This window comes from Loxodonta africana, chromosome 17 (genome assembly GCF_030014295.1).
Source record: "Loxodonta africana isolate mLoxAfr1 chromosome 17, mLoxAfr1.hap2, whole genome shotgun sequence".
NCBI classification, from domain to species: Eukaryota; Metazoa; Chordata; class Mammalia; order Proboscidea; family Elephantidae; genus Loxodonta; species Loxodonta africana.
The window spans coordinates 81,509,485-81,525,015 of NC_087358.1; the positions used below are offsets into that span (position 1 = coordinate 81,509,485).

At 39.3% G+C, this 15,531-nt stretch overlaps 1 protein-coding gene across 7 annotated transcripts in view; it reads left to right on the forward strand.

Moving 5' to 3' along the window:
* SMAD9 (SMAD family member 9) overlaps positions 1-15,531 on the forward strand; it is a 201,996-nt gene that overhangs the window by 96,512 nt on the left and 89,953 nt on the right. For 6 of the 7 annotated variants that reach the window (XR_002786430.2, XM_010592667.3, XM_064270246.1 and 3 more), the window contains one exon: positions 9,892-10,503. Coding sequence is in view for 6 of the 7 variants with exons in the window: in XM_010592667.3 (XP_010590969.1) it covers positions 10,092-10,503 (412 nt within the window). In the remaining variant the exon portion in view is untranslated. Of the gene's footprint in view, positions 1-8,203; positions 9,369-9,891; positions 10,504-15,531 lie in introns of those variants that run through there. The other variant, XM_023551376.2, reaches the window with a different exon arrangement.

The window sequence follows — 15,531 nt, forward strand, 5'->3', positions numbered from 1 at the left end:
GTCTGGATGCCCTTTATTTCTTTATCTAGCCTAATTACTCTGGCTGGGATCTCCAGCACAATGTTGAATAAGAGTGGTGATAAAGGGCATCCTTGTGTGGTTCCCGATCTCAAGAGGAATGCTTTCAGACTCTCTATTTAGGATAATGTTGGCTGTTGGCTTTGTGTATAAATGCCCTTTATTATGTTGAGGAATTTTCCTTCTATTCCTATTTTGCTGAGAGTTTTTGTCAATAATGGGTGTTGAACTTTGTCAAATGCCTTTTATGCATCAATTGATAAGATCATGTGGATTTTGTCTTTTATTTATGTGATGGATTATATTGTTTTTCTAATGTTGGACCATCGCCGCATACCTAGTATGAATCCCACTTGGTCATGGTAAAGTATTTTTTTGATATGTTGTTGAATTCTATTGGCTGGAATTTTGTTGAGGATATTTGCATCTAAGTTCATGAGGGATATAGGTCTGTAGTTTTCTTTTTTGGTGGTGTCTTTACCTGGTTTTGGTACCAGGGATATGCTGGCTTCATAAAAAAAAAAAAAAAAAAATTTTTTTTTTTTTTTTTTGCTTCATAGAATGAAAGTATTTCTGTGCCCTGAAATACCCTTAGTAGTAGTGGTATTAACTCTTCTCTGAAAGTTTGGTAGAACTCTCCAGTGAAGCCATCCGGGCCAGGGTATTTTTTTGTTGGGAGTTTTTTAATTACCTTTTCAGTCACTTCTTTTGTTTTATGAGCTTGTTCAGTTGTTCTACCTCTGTTTGTGTTAGTTTAGGTAGGTAGTGTGTTTCTAGAATTTCATCCATTTCTTCTAGGTTTTCAAATTGTTAGAGTACAACTTTTCATAGTAATCTGGTATGATTCTTTTAGTTTCAGCTGGGTCTGTTGTGATATCACCCATCTCATTTCATATTCGGGTTATTTGCTTCCTCTCCTGGTTTTCTTTTGTCAGTTTGGCCAATGGTTTATCAATTTTGTAATTTTTTTTTTTTCAAAGAACCAGCTTTTGGTCTTGTTAACTCTTTCAATTCTCTATTTCATTTAATTCCTTTCTAATTTTTATCATTTGGTTTCTTCTGGTGCCTGAGGGTTTCTTTTGTCCTCTCTTTCTGTTTGTTCATGTTTTTGGGATAATTCTTTGATTTTGGCCCTTTCTTCTTTTCAGATCTGTTCATTTATTGATATAAATTGACCTGTGAGCTCTGTGAGCTGTGTCCCAAAGGTTCTAATAGGAAGTGTTTTCATTCCCATTGGAGTCTATGAATTTCTTTATTCCGTCCTTAATGTCTTCTATAACCCAGTTGTTCTTGAGCAGGGTATTGTTCAGTTTCCAAGTGTTTGATTTCTTTTTCCCGGTTTTTCTGTTACTAGTTTCTACTTTTATGGCCTTATAGTCAGGGAAGATGCTTTGTAATATTTCATTGTTTTAGATTCTGCTAAGGCTTGCTGTATGATCTAATATGTGGTCTATTCTAGAGAATGTTACATGTGCTCTAGAAAAGAAAGTATACTCAGCTGCTCTTGAATGGAGTGTTCTGTATGTGTCTATGAGGTCAAGGTGGTTGATTGTGGCATTTAGATCTTCCTTGTCTTTATTGAGCTGCTTTTTGGATGTCCTGTCCTTCACCAAAAGTGGTGTGTTGAAGTCTCGTATTATTATTGTGGAGCTGTCTGTCTCACTTTTCGGTGCTGTTAGAGTTTGTTTTATGTATCTTGGAGCCCTGTCATTGGGTGCATAAGTATTTAATATGGTTATATCCTCCTGATATATTGTCCCTTTAATCATTATATAGTGTCCTCCCTTATCCTTTGTGATGGATTTAACTTTAAAGTCTATTTTGTCAGAAATTAGTATTCCAGCTCCTGCTGTTCTTTGTTGTTTGCTTGATATATTTTTTTTCCATCCTTTCAGTTTTGGTTTGTGTCTCTAAGGCGTTGCTTTTGTAGGCAGCCTATAGACGGATGGTGCTTTTTTATCCATTCTGTGACTCTCTGTCTCTTTATTGGTGCATTTATTCTATTTACATTCAGCGTAATAATGGATAGGCATGATTTAGTGCTGTCGTTTTGAAGTCTTTGTGTGTGTGTTGTTGACAGTTTCTTTTTCCCACTTAATTTTTTTGTGCTGAGTTGTTTGTCTTTGTATATTGTCTTTTCCTCTTATTCGTTGTTGTTGATTTTGTTTCTGCTGAGTCTTTTTCTTTTTTCTTGTATTTTATTTCGATGAGTAGGATTATTAATCTCCTTTTTGTGGTTACCTTAATGTTCACCCCTATTTTTCTAAGTTTAAACCTAACTTTTCTTTCTTAATATCACCTTGACTTGCTCTCCATATGAAAGCTCTATGACAACATTTATTAGTCCTTAATGTTGTCTTCTTTTACATAAAGACATCGCTGTTTCCCTGTTTTGATTGTTTTTTATCTTCATTTATTTTTGTGATTTCCCTTTCTTCTTTTACATAAAGACATCGCTGTTTCCCTGTTTTGATTGTTTTTTATCTTCATTTATTTTTGTGATTTCCCTTTCTGGGTTGACATCTGGTTACTCTGTCTTGTGTTCTAGTTTTGAGCTGATATCTGATATTATTGATTTTCTAACCAGAGAACTCCCTTTAGTATTTTTTGTAGTTTTGGTTTGGTTTTTACAAATTCGCTAAACTTCTGTTTATCTCGGAAACCCTGGAGGCATAGTGGTTAAGTGCTACGGCTGCTACCCAAAAGATCAGCAGTTCGAGTCCACCAGGCGCTCCTTGGAAACTCTATGGGGCAGTTCTACTCTTTTCTATAGGGTCGCTATGAGTCGGAATTGACTCGATGGCAGTGGGTTTGGGTTTTTTTTGGTCTGTTTATCTGGAAATGTCCTAATTTCACCTTCATGTTTGAGAGAGAGTTTTGCTGGATATATGAATCTTGGCTAGCGTTTTTTTTCCTTCAATGCTTTATATAAGTCATTCCATTGCCTTCTTGCCTGCATGGTTTCTACCGAGTAGTCCAAGCTTATTCTTACTGGTTCTCTTTTGTAGGTGACATTTTGTTTATCACTAGCCACTCTTCAAATTCTCTCTTTATATTTGGTTTTGACAAGTGTGATTATAATACGTCTTGGTGACTTTCTTTTGAAATGTATCTTATGTGGAGTTCGATGAGCATCTTGGATAGATATCTCATCTTCCACAATGTCAGAGATGTTTTCTGCCAATAAATCTTCAACAATTCTGTCTGTATTTTCTGTTATCCCTCCGTGTTCTGGTATTCCAATCACTCGTAGGTTATTTCTCTTGATAGATTCCCATGATTCTTAGGGTTTCTTCATTTTTTTGTTCTTTAATCTCATCTTTCTTCGAATATATTGGTCCCAGTTGTTTTATCATCAGTTTCACTAATTCTGCCTTCCACTTCCTCAATTCTGCTTCTCTGACTTTCTATTGAGTTGTCTAATTCTGTAGTTTTATTGTTAATCTTCTGAATTTCTGATTGCTGTCTCTCTGTGGATTCTTGCAGCTTATTTTTCATCATGTTCTTGAATAACCTTTTTAATTTCTTCAGCTGCTTTATCTGTGTGTTCTGCATTTTGCCTGAACTCTTCCTGATGTGTTGAAGTGTTCTGTGTATTAATCTTTTGTATTCTGCATCTGGTAATTCCAGGAAGGCACCTTCATCCGGAAGATTCCTTGATTCTTTGGTTTGAGAACTTGTTGAAGTGATCATGGTCTGCTTCTTTATGTGATTTGGTATTGACTTTTGTCTCCAAGCCCTCTATAAGTTATTGTATTTGTTTATGTTTGCTTACTGTATCCTAGCTTCTTGCTTTGTTTTGTTTTTATATGTTGAAATAGGCTGCTTGGGTGGACTAGCTTATTTTTCCTTGGAAGCTCTAATGTCCTGTCACCAGATGGCTAGAGTTCTTATCAGATATATGAGCCTAGGAGTCCATTGAATTTTTTTATATGGATTCAGCTCAGGTGTCCAGGTAGTTGGTCATCAAGTGTGTGGTACAGACTCTGTCCCACTGTCTTAGAGGGCAGGGGTCATTGGTGTAGGTACAGGTATCTGGTTGCAGCAGAGGGTCATGCGCTCTGAACAAGGCAGCAGGCTGAGAACCGTCCCCCTAGTGTCTGTGACAAAAGTGCATCCTTGTTCCCTAGAGCACACAGGCGCGTGGGTTCTGCAGATGGACCGTGGCCACCCAGTGCTTTTGGTTGTAAGGACTGGGAAGTACCACTTATCCCTGGACCCCTGTCGCAGGTGTCTTGGTCATGTGGGTAGAGCTAGCAGTCCTTAGGTCCCTGATGTGTGTAGGTGAGGACCGTGTTTAATAGGCAAAGCCTTGTCAAATATCAAACATTTACCTCTCCACCACACAGCTGAAACAATTGGCGTCTGCCAGTCAGGGCCCATTCTCCTGAAATAGGCCCACTCAGGTCCATGCACGGGGGAATGGTATTCAAGTCCATGGACCATTTATGCCTAGACAGGAGCCGCTTCTGTCCCGAGCTCCTCAGCATAGTGGAGCTGGCAGATTATCTTTTCCCCCAATTGTGAATTTATTCCTTCTCCAAGGCTCAGGATGCTGAGCAGGGCCTATCTGAGACCCAGGGAAATCGATAGCCACTGAAGCCGGCTTGGGGGCTAGGGGTGTGGTAAAATAAATGCAAGTACTTAGCTTCTGCCGAGAGCACCATTTTTCACTCATTCCAGCAGTATGAGTAGGCTGTGTGTCTCGCTTTCCCTCCCTGAGGAAATCATGTCTGGATCCCTACTGCCAGCCCTGCCACGGTCGCTCCAGGGAATGGTGCCTGAGGGTTCCTGGCGATTCAGGTCCGGCAACTCCTCTCCACTTCTGAACTGTCTGTCCTTCCCCCTGCTGCTCAGGCCGTTTTCTAACTTTGCCTTTGATGCTGAGGGCTGCTAGCTGTTCATAAATATAATCGTTTCGCTTGTTTTTTTTTGGTCTTTGTTGTAAGAGGGATCACCGGAAGTGTCTGACTACTCTGCCATGTTGGCCCCGCCTCGCTGGTTAATTTTTATTTATTTTTGCTTATTTTTTTCATGGAGCCCTGTCGGTACAGTGGCTGTTAACCAAAAAGTCAGCAGTTCAAATCCACCAGCCACTCCTTGGAAACCCTGTAGGGGAGTTCTGTTCCCTAGGGTCACTGTGAGTTGGAGTCAACTCAATGGCAATGAGTTTTTTTGTTTGTTTGTTTTTCTCTATATTGTTTTAATTTGTTTTTTTATCTGTACTTTATAGGAATGAAATAACTCCAAGCAACATTAACCTCCTTTCCTCTTGGTTTTGCAAAGGTGTTTTTGAATGACCTTTGAGAGTGTTCTATTTTAATTATTGTGGTCACCTTCTGCCTGGGCAGTGGTGTTATCAGGAGGCCATGGCAGGTTGGAGCGTTGAGTTTATGTACACTTAAATTATTTGGCAGTGAGAAGCCTGTCCTAAGTCAGGTAGACATTACTGAATAAACTTAGGTACTGAGATGGGGAAGGCCTGCACTATTGAATCTCAGTATTATGGCCAGCAGGAGATAAACAAGGAGGCTCTTTGTCCTGTTAGTAGGCAAAACATTGTAGGAATGAATATGGAATAACCTTCATGAATCTGAAATTGTGCCATATGAGCAAATAGAGATTATTAACATAGACAAGACCCTGAGGCCTTAGTGTTATTGAGATTCCAGGTTTGATTCATTTTTTCATACTTTCTTTTTTATTAAAAAATATACCTTTTATATGAACAAGTATAGAGAATAATGTATTAGCCATCCATGGATTTTGTATTTTCTTCTTTACTCAGAAGCTACTGTGATGAATTTAGTGTTTATCCCTCTGAGAATCTGCATTTGACCCCTCAGGGCCTCCCGCAATCCAAAGGCTTGTTTGATAGATCAGGAGCTGTGTTTCAGAGACACCTTAGGCTGTTACAATGATTTGAAATGCAGCAGCGAGATCAGACTGCAGAGTACCAGTCTGACTGTAGATGAGACCCTAGATTCTGAACCATCTGAAATTTCCCCAAGGGACAAAGGGAAGTGGTTATTCCTGAAAGCCTCTCCTCATGGCTGAATCTTAGAAATATTGGCTGTTATCACTGTTGTTGTTAGCTGCTGTCAAGTTGGCCCCGACTCATGGTGACTTCATGCACAATGGGATCAGACCATTGTGATCCATAGAGTTGGGGTTTTTTTTCCCCCAGAGATTTTTTTTTTTACAATTGTAGCACATGAAAATCCATGGAGTTTTCATTGACTGATCTTTGGAAGTTGATCGCCAGCCCTTTCTTCTTAGTCCCTTTTAGTCTGTAAGTTCCACTGAAACCTCTTCAGCATCATAGCAACATGCAAGCCTTCAGGGACAAATGAGTGGTGGCAGCTCATGAAGTGCATTGGCTGGGAATCAAACTGCGGTCTCCTGCATGAAAGGCAAGAGTTGTACCACTAGCCACCACTGCATCCTCGGCCCCAATACAATTTGAGAAAATATATGGTTTAGAGATACTGTTTCAAATACACACTAACAACTAAATTTTGCCTTGTGATGCTGAACATGCATACATTCACTCTCTCATGCAAAACACAAACCTCTGAATGAAAAACTTTAATGAAATATTTATTCTTTTTATGTTTGCTGCTCTTCGATATAGTCTTCTGTTTTTACAGAAGTCATTTTGGCCCAGTAAATTGATTTCACATGCCATTAATAGATGGGAACCCACAGTTTAAAAAACAACCATGGTTCAGAGAATTGTTACTTGTTTCATGGAGCAACAGCTTTTTGAAAGGAATGTTTAATTCTGCTAAACATTTTGTTTTGTTTTGTTTAAATTTTTATTGTGCTTTAAGTGAAAGTTTACAAATCAAGTCAGTTTCTCATACAAAACTTTATATATACCTTGCTATATACTCCTAGTTGCTCTCCCCCTGAGATAGCACACTCCTTTCCACTCTTTATTTTCGTGTCCATTTGGCTAGCTTCTGACCCCCTCTGCCCTCTCATCTTCCATGCAGACAGGAGCTGCCCACATAATCTCATGTGTCTACTTGATCCAAGAAGTTCACTCCTCACCAACATCACTCTCTGTCCCATAGTCCAGTCCAATCCCTGTCTGAAGAGTTGGCTTTGGGAATGCTTCCTGTCTTGGGCTAACAGAAGGTCTGGGGACCATGACCTCCCAGGTCCTTCCAGTCTCAGTCAGACCATAAAGTTTGGTCTTTTTAGGAGAATTTGGGGTCTGTATCCCACTGTTCTGCTCCCTCAGGGGTTCTCTATTGTGTTCCCTGTCAGGGCAGTCATCAGTTGTGGTCGAGCACCATGTAGTTCTCCTGGTCTCTTTTTTTCTTTTTTTGAGAAGGCTGATGTAATCTCTGGTTTATGTGGCCCTTTCTGTCTCTTGGGCTGGTAATTACCTTATGTCTTTGGTGTTCTTTCTCCTTTGCTTCAGGTGGGTTGAGACAAATTGATGCATCATAGATGGCCGCGCGCTAGTGTTTAAGACCCCAGATGCCATTCTTCTGCTAAACATTTTTATAAAGAACTTTTCTTTACTACTGACCTAAGTTTAAAGATTTATGCCACAGTTTACTAATAACAAATCCCATGTGAAACTAAGCAGAATTTAAAACATTTTTTGGCTTCAGATTATTCTGTGTCATGCTACTTCCTGTTCTCCAAACTCTGTAAACCCCGTTTTAACACTGTTGCTTTAAGGCAGCCTGTCTAGATTAAGTAAGCAGAGCTTAGACAAAAGACTTAATTATATAAATTTATGATTGTCAAGCCACAAAATCAACGTTTCCAAATTGAGGGTAAGCCAAACTGCTGAATGAGAAAGAACAACTTTCAAGTCCTCAAGTCTTCTCTTCATCATAGTTTACCTCTCTATACAATGCTAAATAAAGTCCATACGAGGCCTAAAGTGATATAAATTTTGGTTCATACTTATTAAATGTAATCAATTTTTGTGTAACCAGGCTTCCGGCCTCCTCACAGGAGGTGCCTGATAATGATAATAATAGCAAGTGTTTATATAGCACCTTCTTTAGGAAACCCTGGTGGCGTAGTGGTTAAGTGCTATGGCTGCTAACCAAAGGGTCAGCAGTTCAAATCCACCAGGCGCTCCTTGGAAACTCTATAGGGCAGTTCTACTCTGTCCTGTAGGGTCACTATGAGTCAGAATCGACTCGACGGCACTGGGTTTAGTTTTTTATTTTTTTTTTTAAGAAGAAGTTTGTATAAAATTACGTTTAATGCATATTAAACAAGTGACTGTTAGAGATTATGAGCTAGATTGATTCCAGGATACTAAAATGAGTCAGTTTCCTCCAAAGTGTTACCAACAGCCATTTTAAACATTGATGAGGTACCTGGTTTCTAAAATCTGGAAGGAACAGGTTTTATTTAAGCCAACTACTTCACAGGAGAGGAAATGCCACTATATCTCAGAAAATTTAAATAAGACTATGAAAAAACTAGAAAAGAATGTCTCCTTGGGATAAGAGGGCAAAGAAGAACTCAGCACATTTTCAGGGAGAACAACAAATGTGACAGCAGTAGTAATGTGTATGCGGTTAGGTATGCACGTGACTATGACTGACTTCTGGAAAAGCAATTCGCAAATTTTTTTTGGTGTCATGTCTTTGAGAACCCAAAGAGTTTGCTTATGCAGGTTATATCTATCATTTTTTTCTGTCTTAGAAATTAAAACTGAGAATTTAAACTACTTGATTCATCTAAAAACCATAATAAACTCACTACATATTACATAAATAATTTGTTTTCAAAATAACCCTATGTTTTCCCTAAAATGTATTAAAAATCATGTCATTGTTTTACATCTTTGCAAATCTCTTTAATATCTGCTTTAATAGGTTTTTAATAGGTGACAACTAGATTCTCATATCTGCTTCTGCATATAGATGTCTTCTGCTAGATAGGTGTCATCAAGTTGACACCAACTCATGGTCACCTTATGCACAACTAAAGGAGAACATTGCCCAGACCTGTGTCATCCTCACCATCACTGGCATGTTCAATTCCATCTTGGCGGCTATTGTGCCAATCCATCTCACTGAGGATCTCCAGTGCCCTCATTGGCCCTCTACTTTACCAAACATGATGTCCTCCTCCAGTGATTGATCCCTCCTGATGACAAGCAAGTTGGACAATGGTCTGTTGTGATCCATAAGACTTCATTGGCTAATTTTCAGAAGTAGATCGCCAGCCTCACACAGATACGTAATTAGAAAAGAGAGAAACTAACAGCCCCACTGAAAGGCTCTCAGGAATTCCCAAGGCCCTTAGATCACACCTGGAGAACTACGTTTGAAGAATGTATATTAGCAGTCACTAATCCCTGAGTGGTGAGATTATTACTAATCCTAATTTTTTTACTTTCCACTTATATATATATTTTCCACAATGAAAATGGATTACTTGTGCAAACTAAATGAGAAAAAAAGAAGAAAGAGCAAGTTGTTTAAGGAAGCCCTAGAAACCGAGAAAGAGAGCAGTTTGTACTTGGGAAACCTGGCTGGGCAAGGAGTGACTGCCATTTCTTAAATAGAAAAATGGCTTCATGAAAGTTTTTTGGCGAGTAACTGGATTAGAATTGGAAGAGAGGGGAAGGAGAGAAGCTATTTCAGAGGTGTTGAAATAAGCTATCTAGGTGAGTGGTAAGTTCTCAGGTGTTGATAGAAATGGAGACAAAGGGACAAAATCTGAAAGACGTTTTGAAAACAAAGTTACCAAGACTTGGACATGGTACACAAAGGAGAGGGAAGAGTCAAAGAAGACTACAGTTGTTTCCTTCTTTATGTTCAACTTTAACCTTCTTTGAAAATTATACTGATTAATCTAATTAAAGTCTTGTCTTGTTTTTTCCAGAGTTACTGCTATTCAAGGGCTTAGGAGAAAGTCAACACACTTGCCAACTTAAATCAGTGACACTTGCATCCAGAAGAACAGAAAGATTTGTGCAATGACACTGCTTGAGAGTTGCTTGCTGATTCTTTCTGCCGGGCCCTGTGGGCCCTGAGGGTGGTCTCTCATGTTTCTGTGCACTGGATGCCATTAGTCCACCCCTTATGCATTCCAGCACCCCCATCAGCTCTCTGTTCTCCTTCACCAGCCCAGCAGTAAAGAGACTGCTAGGCTGGAAACAAGGAGATGAAGAGGAAAAGTGGGCAGAGAAGGCGGTAGACTCTTTAGTGAAGAAATTAAAGAAGAAGAAAGGAGCCATGGATGAGCTGGAGAGGGCCCTCAGCTGTCCGGGGCAGCCCAGCAAGTGTGTCACAATTCCCCGGTCATTGGATGGACGGCTGCAGGTGTCCCACCGCAAGGGTTTGCCCCATGTCATTTATTGCCGAGTGTGGCGTTGGCCTGATCTTCAGTCCCACCATGAGTTGAAGCCACTGGAGTGCTGTGAATTCCCATTTGGCTCGAAGCAGAAAGAGGTGTGCATTAACCCTTATCACTACCGCAGAGTGGAGACTCCAGGTGAGGTTTCTTCCTGATGTTGTAGCTTATTAAAAAGTTAAACTGATATGTCTCAGTTGATGGAAAATGACAGGACACCAGAAAGGGGCTTCCTCAACCCCAAAAGAGAAAGAAGAGAGGGAGGTTCACGTTTATTGAACTCATCAAAATGTTGTAATCAGAAAAATCTAAGAAAAGAGATATTTTAATTTCAGCATGCATGAAAGCTTTGTGGAGTCCCTGGGTGGTGGGTTAAGTGCTAGACTACTAATGGAGAGGTTTATGGTTTGGTTACCTAGTACTGCTGTAACAGAAACACCACAAGTGGGTGGTTTTGGCAAATAGAAATTTATTCTCTCACAGTTTAGGAGGCTAGAAGTCTGAAATCAGGGTGCTGGCTCTAGGGGAAGGCTTTACCTCTCTGTTGGCTCTGGGGGAAGGTCCTTGTATCTATCTTCCCCTTGTCTGGGAGCTTCTCAGCACAGAGATCCCAGATCAGAAGAACACGCTCCACCCTTGGCTCTTCTTGCTTGGTAGTAATAAGGTCCTTCTCATCTCTGCTCAGCTCTGTCTTTTATATCACAAAAGAGATTGACTCAAGGTACAGCTTAATCCTGTAGATTGTATTGTATCCTACCTCTTTAACGTAATTACCTCTAATCCTGCATCATTAATAGCATAGAGGTTAGAATTTATAACACATAAAATTATATTAGATCACAAAATCATGGACAACCACACAATACTGGGAATCATGGCCTACCCAAGTTGACACACATTTTGCAGGGGACACAATTCAATCCATACCAGGTGCCTGGTGATCTAATTTCAAAAGATCACAGCTACTGAAAACCCTATGGAGCACAGTTCTACTCTGACACACATGGGGTCGCCATGGGTTGGAGTCAACTCAAAGGCATCTGGTTCAGTTTTAGATTTTTTGATAAGCTTTGTGTGATTTTGAAAAATGCAGTTTATTTTGATGTGTTTTGGAGGAACCACCATAATCTTTTCACAGTTCTTGGGGCCTTGAAAGGCCTAACATGGCTTTGTCTAAAAAACATTGTCCCCTCCCCTAAGTTCACTTCACTGAACTAAACTGAAGAAGGCTTTCTGGCTATTACTCTCCTCAAACTCAGTAGAGTGGAAGGTATCTCATATCTGGACCTGAAAACAACCAATGCTAGAAATCATTCCAGTGTTGAAAACAAAGGGGGTCAGAGAAAGATTGGCAGTTGGTCTTAAGCATAGTTTTAGAAATCGTATTCTAAAGCTCTTCACACATTTATGTGTGTGTATGTATCTTCATTTCCCCCCTTTTTGAACAAGTCTGATGTTTGTTCCTTCACACTGGTTACAACAGAGTTTTCCTGCATTTCTCTTTGTATAGAGCATTCCTTGTTGCATTCCCATCAGGAATACAGTTTTTATGAGAGCTCCCTCTCCATCATCCAGGAAACCAAAAGACTGACCCAGTAGCTCAGGAACTTGCCTGTGTCCAGTTAAAAGATAGTCCTGTGTAGGTAGGCTCTTGTAGGAATTTAGCCTGCTGCTTGTCTCAAGAGTTCACATAACTTAAAGCAATATTAAGTAGGTGATTCATGACCAGCTAAAGTCTTAACTATGTGAACTCTGAGGCTCCTAAATCTTGTGTCATGTTATAAAACTGTTATCAAGACAGTCATCTTGATCACACAATGTATTCCAGCCATTTTATCCAGAGGACTGAGACCCCATGTGAGAACGTGAGTGAGGCAGTGGTGGTTCAGTGACAGAGTTCTCACCTTCCATGTGGGAGACCAGAGTTGGTTTCCCAGCCAGTGCACCTCATGTACAGCCACCACCCATCTGTCACTGGAGGCTTGCATGTTGCTGTGATGCTGAGCAGGTTTCAGTGGCCCTTCCAGGCTAAGATGGACTATAAAGAAAGGCCTGGCGATCTGCTTCTGAAAATTAGCCAATAAAAACTATGGATCACAGCAGTCTGACCTGCAACTGATCATGGGGATGGCGCAGGACCAGGCAGCTTTTCATTCCACCGTGCGTGGTGTCGACATGAGTCAGGGGCTGATGAGACAGCAGCTAATAATAAACAAAACAATGAGAATGTGATTAGAAGGTCCCACACCTGGCAAATCTAATTCATTTGCCCCTAGATCATACAGGTTTTTGTTTTCTTTCCTTCATGACTGCTTTGCTCTGGGTTCTCCATACATCCTTAAAAAAAAATCCATAATGTCTGAGTTTATGATAGAAATGACTTTATTCCTTTTTTGTTGGTATGTTTCAAAGATTTGAACTATATTAAGCATCCAAAATACACCTAATGAAAAAATGATTATTAAGAAATCACTTTTCAATGACAACAAAATAAATTAAAAAAGAAATCACTTCTTTGTTTCTGAATAATGTAGTTGAAAAATGCATCTTGTGAAATGTATCTGGTTTTTCCTTTGAATACTCTAAAACTAATTTAAAGGATTATTTGATCATTTTGTTTTCCATATATGTAAAGTTCTTTAAGAAATGAGAGTGTGAATGTTTTATGCATGGCAGATTTCACATCATCATAGTTTAGGCTCGAGTTTCCAAATTCAAAGATGGTAAAGATTATTTTAAGGTAATATTTAAGCCACACAGGTTTTTATTCCTAACTGATTTTTTTTAATAGAAAAAGCAGATTTTATAGCCAGCTATGTTCAAAGTAAGTATTTTCAGAACAATGAAAGTATTAATGTTAGGCAAGTTTGCTATAGCATAAAGCTTAAATTTTGTGTTTTTAATCTCTAATTTTTTGACAGTCCATTTTAGGTATACTTGTGGCTCCATTGGAACCCTGGTGGTGCAGTGGTTAAGAATTCAGCTGGCTAACCAAAACACTGCATTTCCACTCCATCAGCCTCTCCTTGGAAACCACATGGGGCAGTTCTACTCTGTCCTTTAGGGTCATTATGAGTCAGGATCAACTCCACAGCAATGGGTTTGGTTTCCAGCTGTTGGGGCTCCACTAGGATTCTCATTTCATTTATACAACCGCTTAAATAATCTGTTTGAGTGCTTCTCAAACTATCTGTAATGAAAGACCAATTTTTAAAAAATTGCCAGTACTTCAAAAATCAGTACTTTTATAATGCAAATTAATTACTAGACAAATGAGAATTTAAAAAGACATACAAAATGGAAGCCTAAAATTTTTATTGTTCATTTCAACACATATAGATTACTCTCAAGTTGCTATTAAAGTTCCTAAAAGACATTTTCAGCTTCAATACTCATCTCATCACGGATGGATACCAGTTTTGAAACTATAACCAGCCCACAGACCACACTTTATGTGGACAGATCTAAAAGAAACCATGCAAAAATAATTTCATAGTACATAATGATTTTACTCCATGGAGATTATTTCAGGAGAATAATTTCTCCTTGGCATAAAATATCCATACCCTAGCAAAACCACATAATTTTTTTAAAAAAAGGTGTTTTTTTTATTGTGTTTTAGATGAAGGTTTACAGAGCAAATTAGTTACTCATTATACAAGTAATACACATACTGTTTTGTGACATTGGTTGCCAACCCCATGACATGTCAACACTCCTCTTCTCAACCTTGAGTTCCCTATTAACCAGCTTTCCTGTCCCCTCCTGCCTTTTCATCCTTGACCCTGGGCTAGTGTGCCCATTTAGTCTCATTTTGTTTTACGGGCCTGTCTAATCTTTGGCTGAAGGGTGAACCTCAGGAGTGATTTCAGTACTGAGTTAAAATGGTATCCGGTGGCATATTTTTGGAGTTTAAGGCCAGTAAGTCTGTCTTTTTTTGTGAGTTAGAATTTTGTTCTGTGTTTGTCTCCAGCTCTGTCCGGAACCCTGTATCGTGATTCTTGTCAGAGCAGTCAGTGATGGTAGCAGGGTACCATCTAGTTGTGCTGGACTCAGTCTGGTGGAGGCTGTGGTAGTTGTGGTCCATTAGTCCTTTGGACTAATCTTTCTTTTGTGTCTTTGATCATCTTCATTCTGCTTTCCAGATGTGGCAGGACAGGTAGAGTATTTTAGATGGCCACTCACAAGCTTTTAAGACTCCAGATGCTACTTTTTCGGTGAAGTCTTTGGATGAGTGTAAGTGTTTAATTTTTAGAAGATCCCAGTTATGTAGCTTATCTCCTGGTATTTGTGTATTGTTAGTTATGGTTTGTATCCTATTATGCAGTATATTAGAGCTCCTAGCGTTGACCCTATATTTTTCTTCTCTGATCTTTACAGTTTTGGGTTTTATGTTTACGTCCTTGTTCCATATTGAATTAGTTTTTGTATATGATGTGAAGTATAGGTTCTGTTTCATTTTTTTACAGGTGGACATCCAGCTTTGCCAGTACCATTGCTTAAAAAGATTGTCTTTTCCCCATTTAATGGACTTAGGGAGTTTGTTAAAGATCAGGTGACTGTAGATGGATGAATTGACATCTGGGTTCTCCATTCTGTTCCACTGTTGCCACTTATCTATTGTCTGGTTAGTGTTTTTCCATCCCCTCAACTCCCCTCCCTAATAACCATCAAAGATTATGTGTAAACCTTTTCATGAGTTTTCATAGTCGTGGTTTCATACAGTATTTGTCCTTTTGTGATTGACTTATTTCACTTAGCATAATGCCCTCTAGATTCATCTATATTGTGAGGAGTTTCACAGATTTATCATTGTTCTTTATTGTTGTGTAGTATTCCATTGTGTGTACGTGCCATAGTTTGTCCATTCCTCTGTTGATTGGCGCTTAAGTTGTTTCCATCTTTTTGCTATTGTGAATAGTGCTGCAGTGAACATGAGTGTGCATCTATCTATTCATGTTACGGCTCTTATTCCTCTAGTATGTATTCCCACCAGCAGTGCATAAGAGTTTCAGTCTTCCCACAGCCACTCCAGTGTTTGTTATTTTCTGTTTTTTTTGATTCATGCCAGTAATGTTGGCCTGAGATGGTATCTCATTGTAGTTTTGATTTGCATTTCTCTAATGGCTAGTGAGCATTTTCTCGTGTCCGTTAGCCACCTGAATGTCT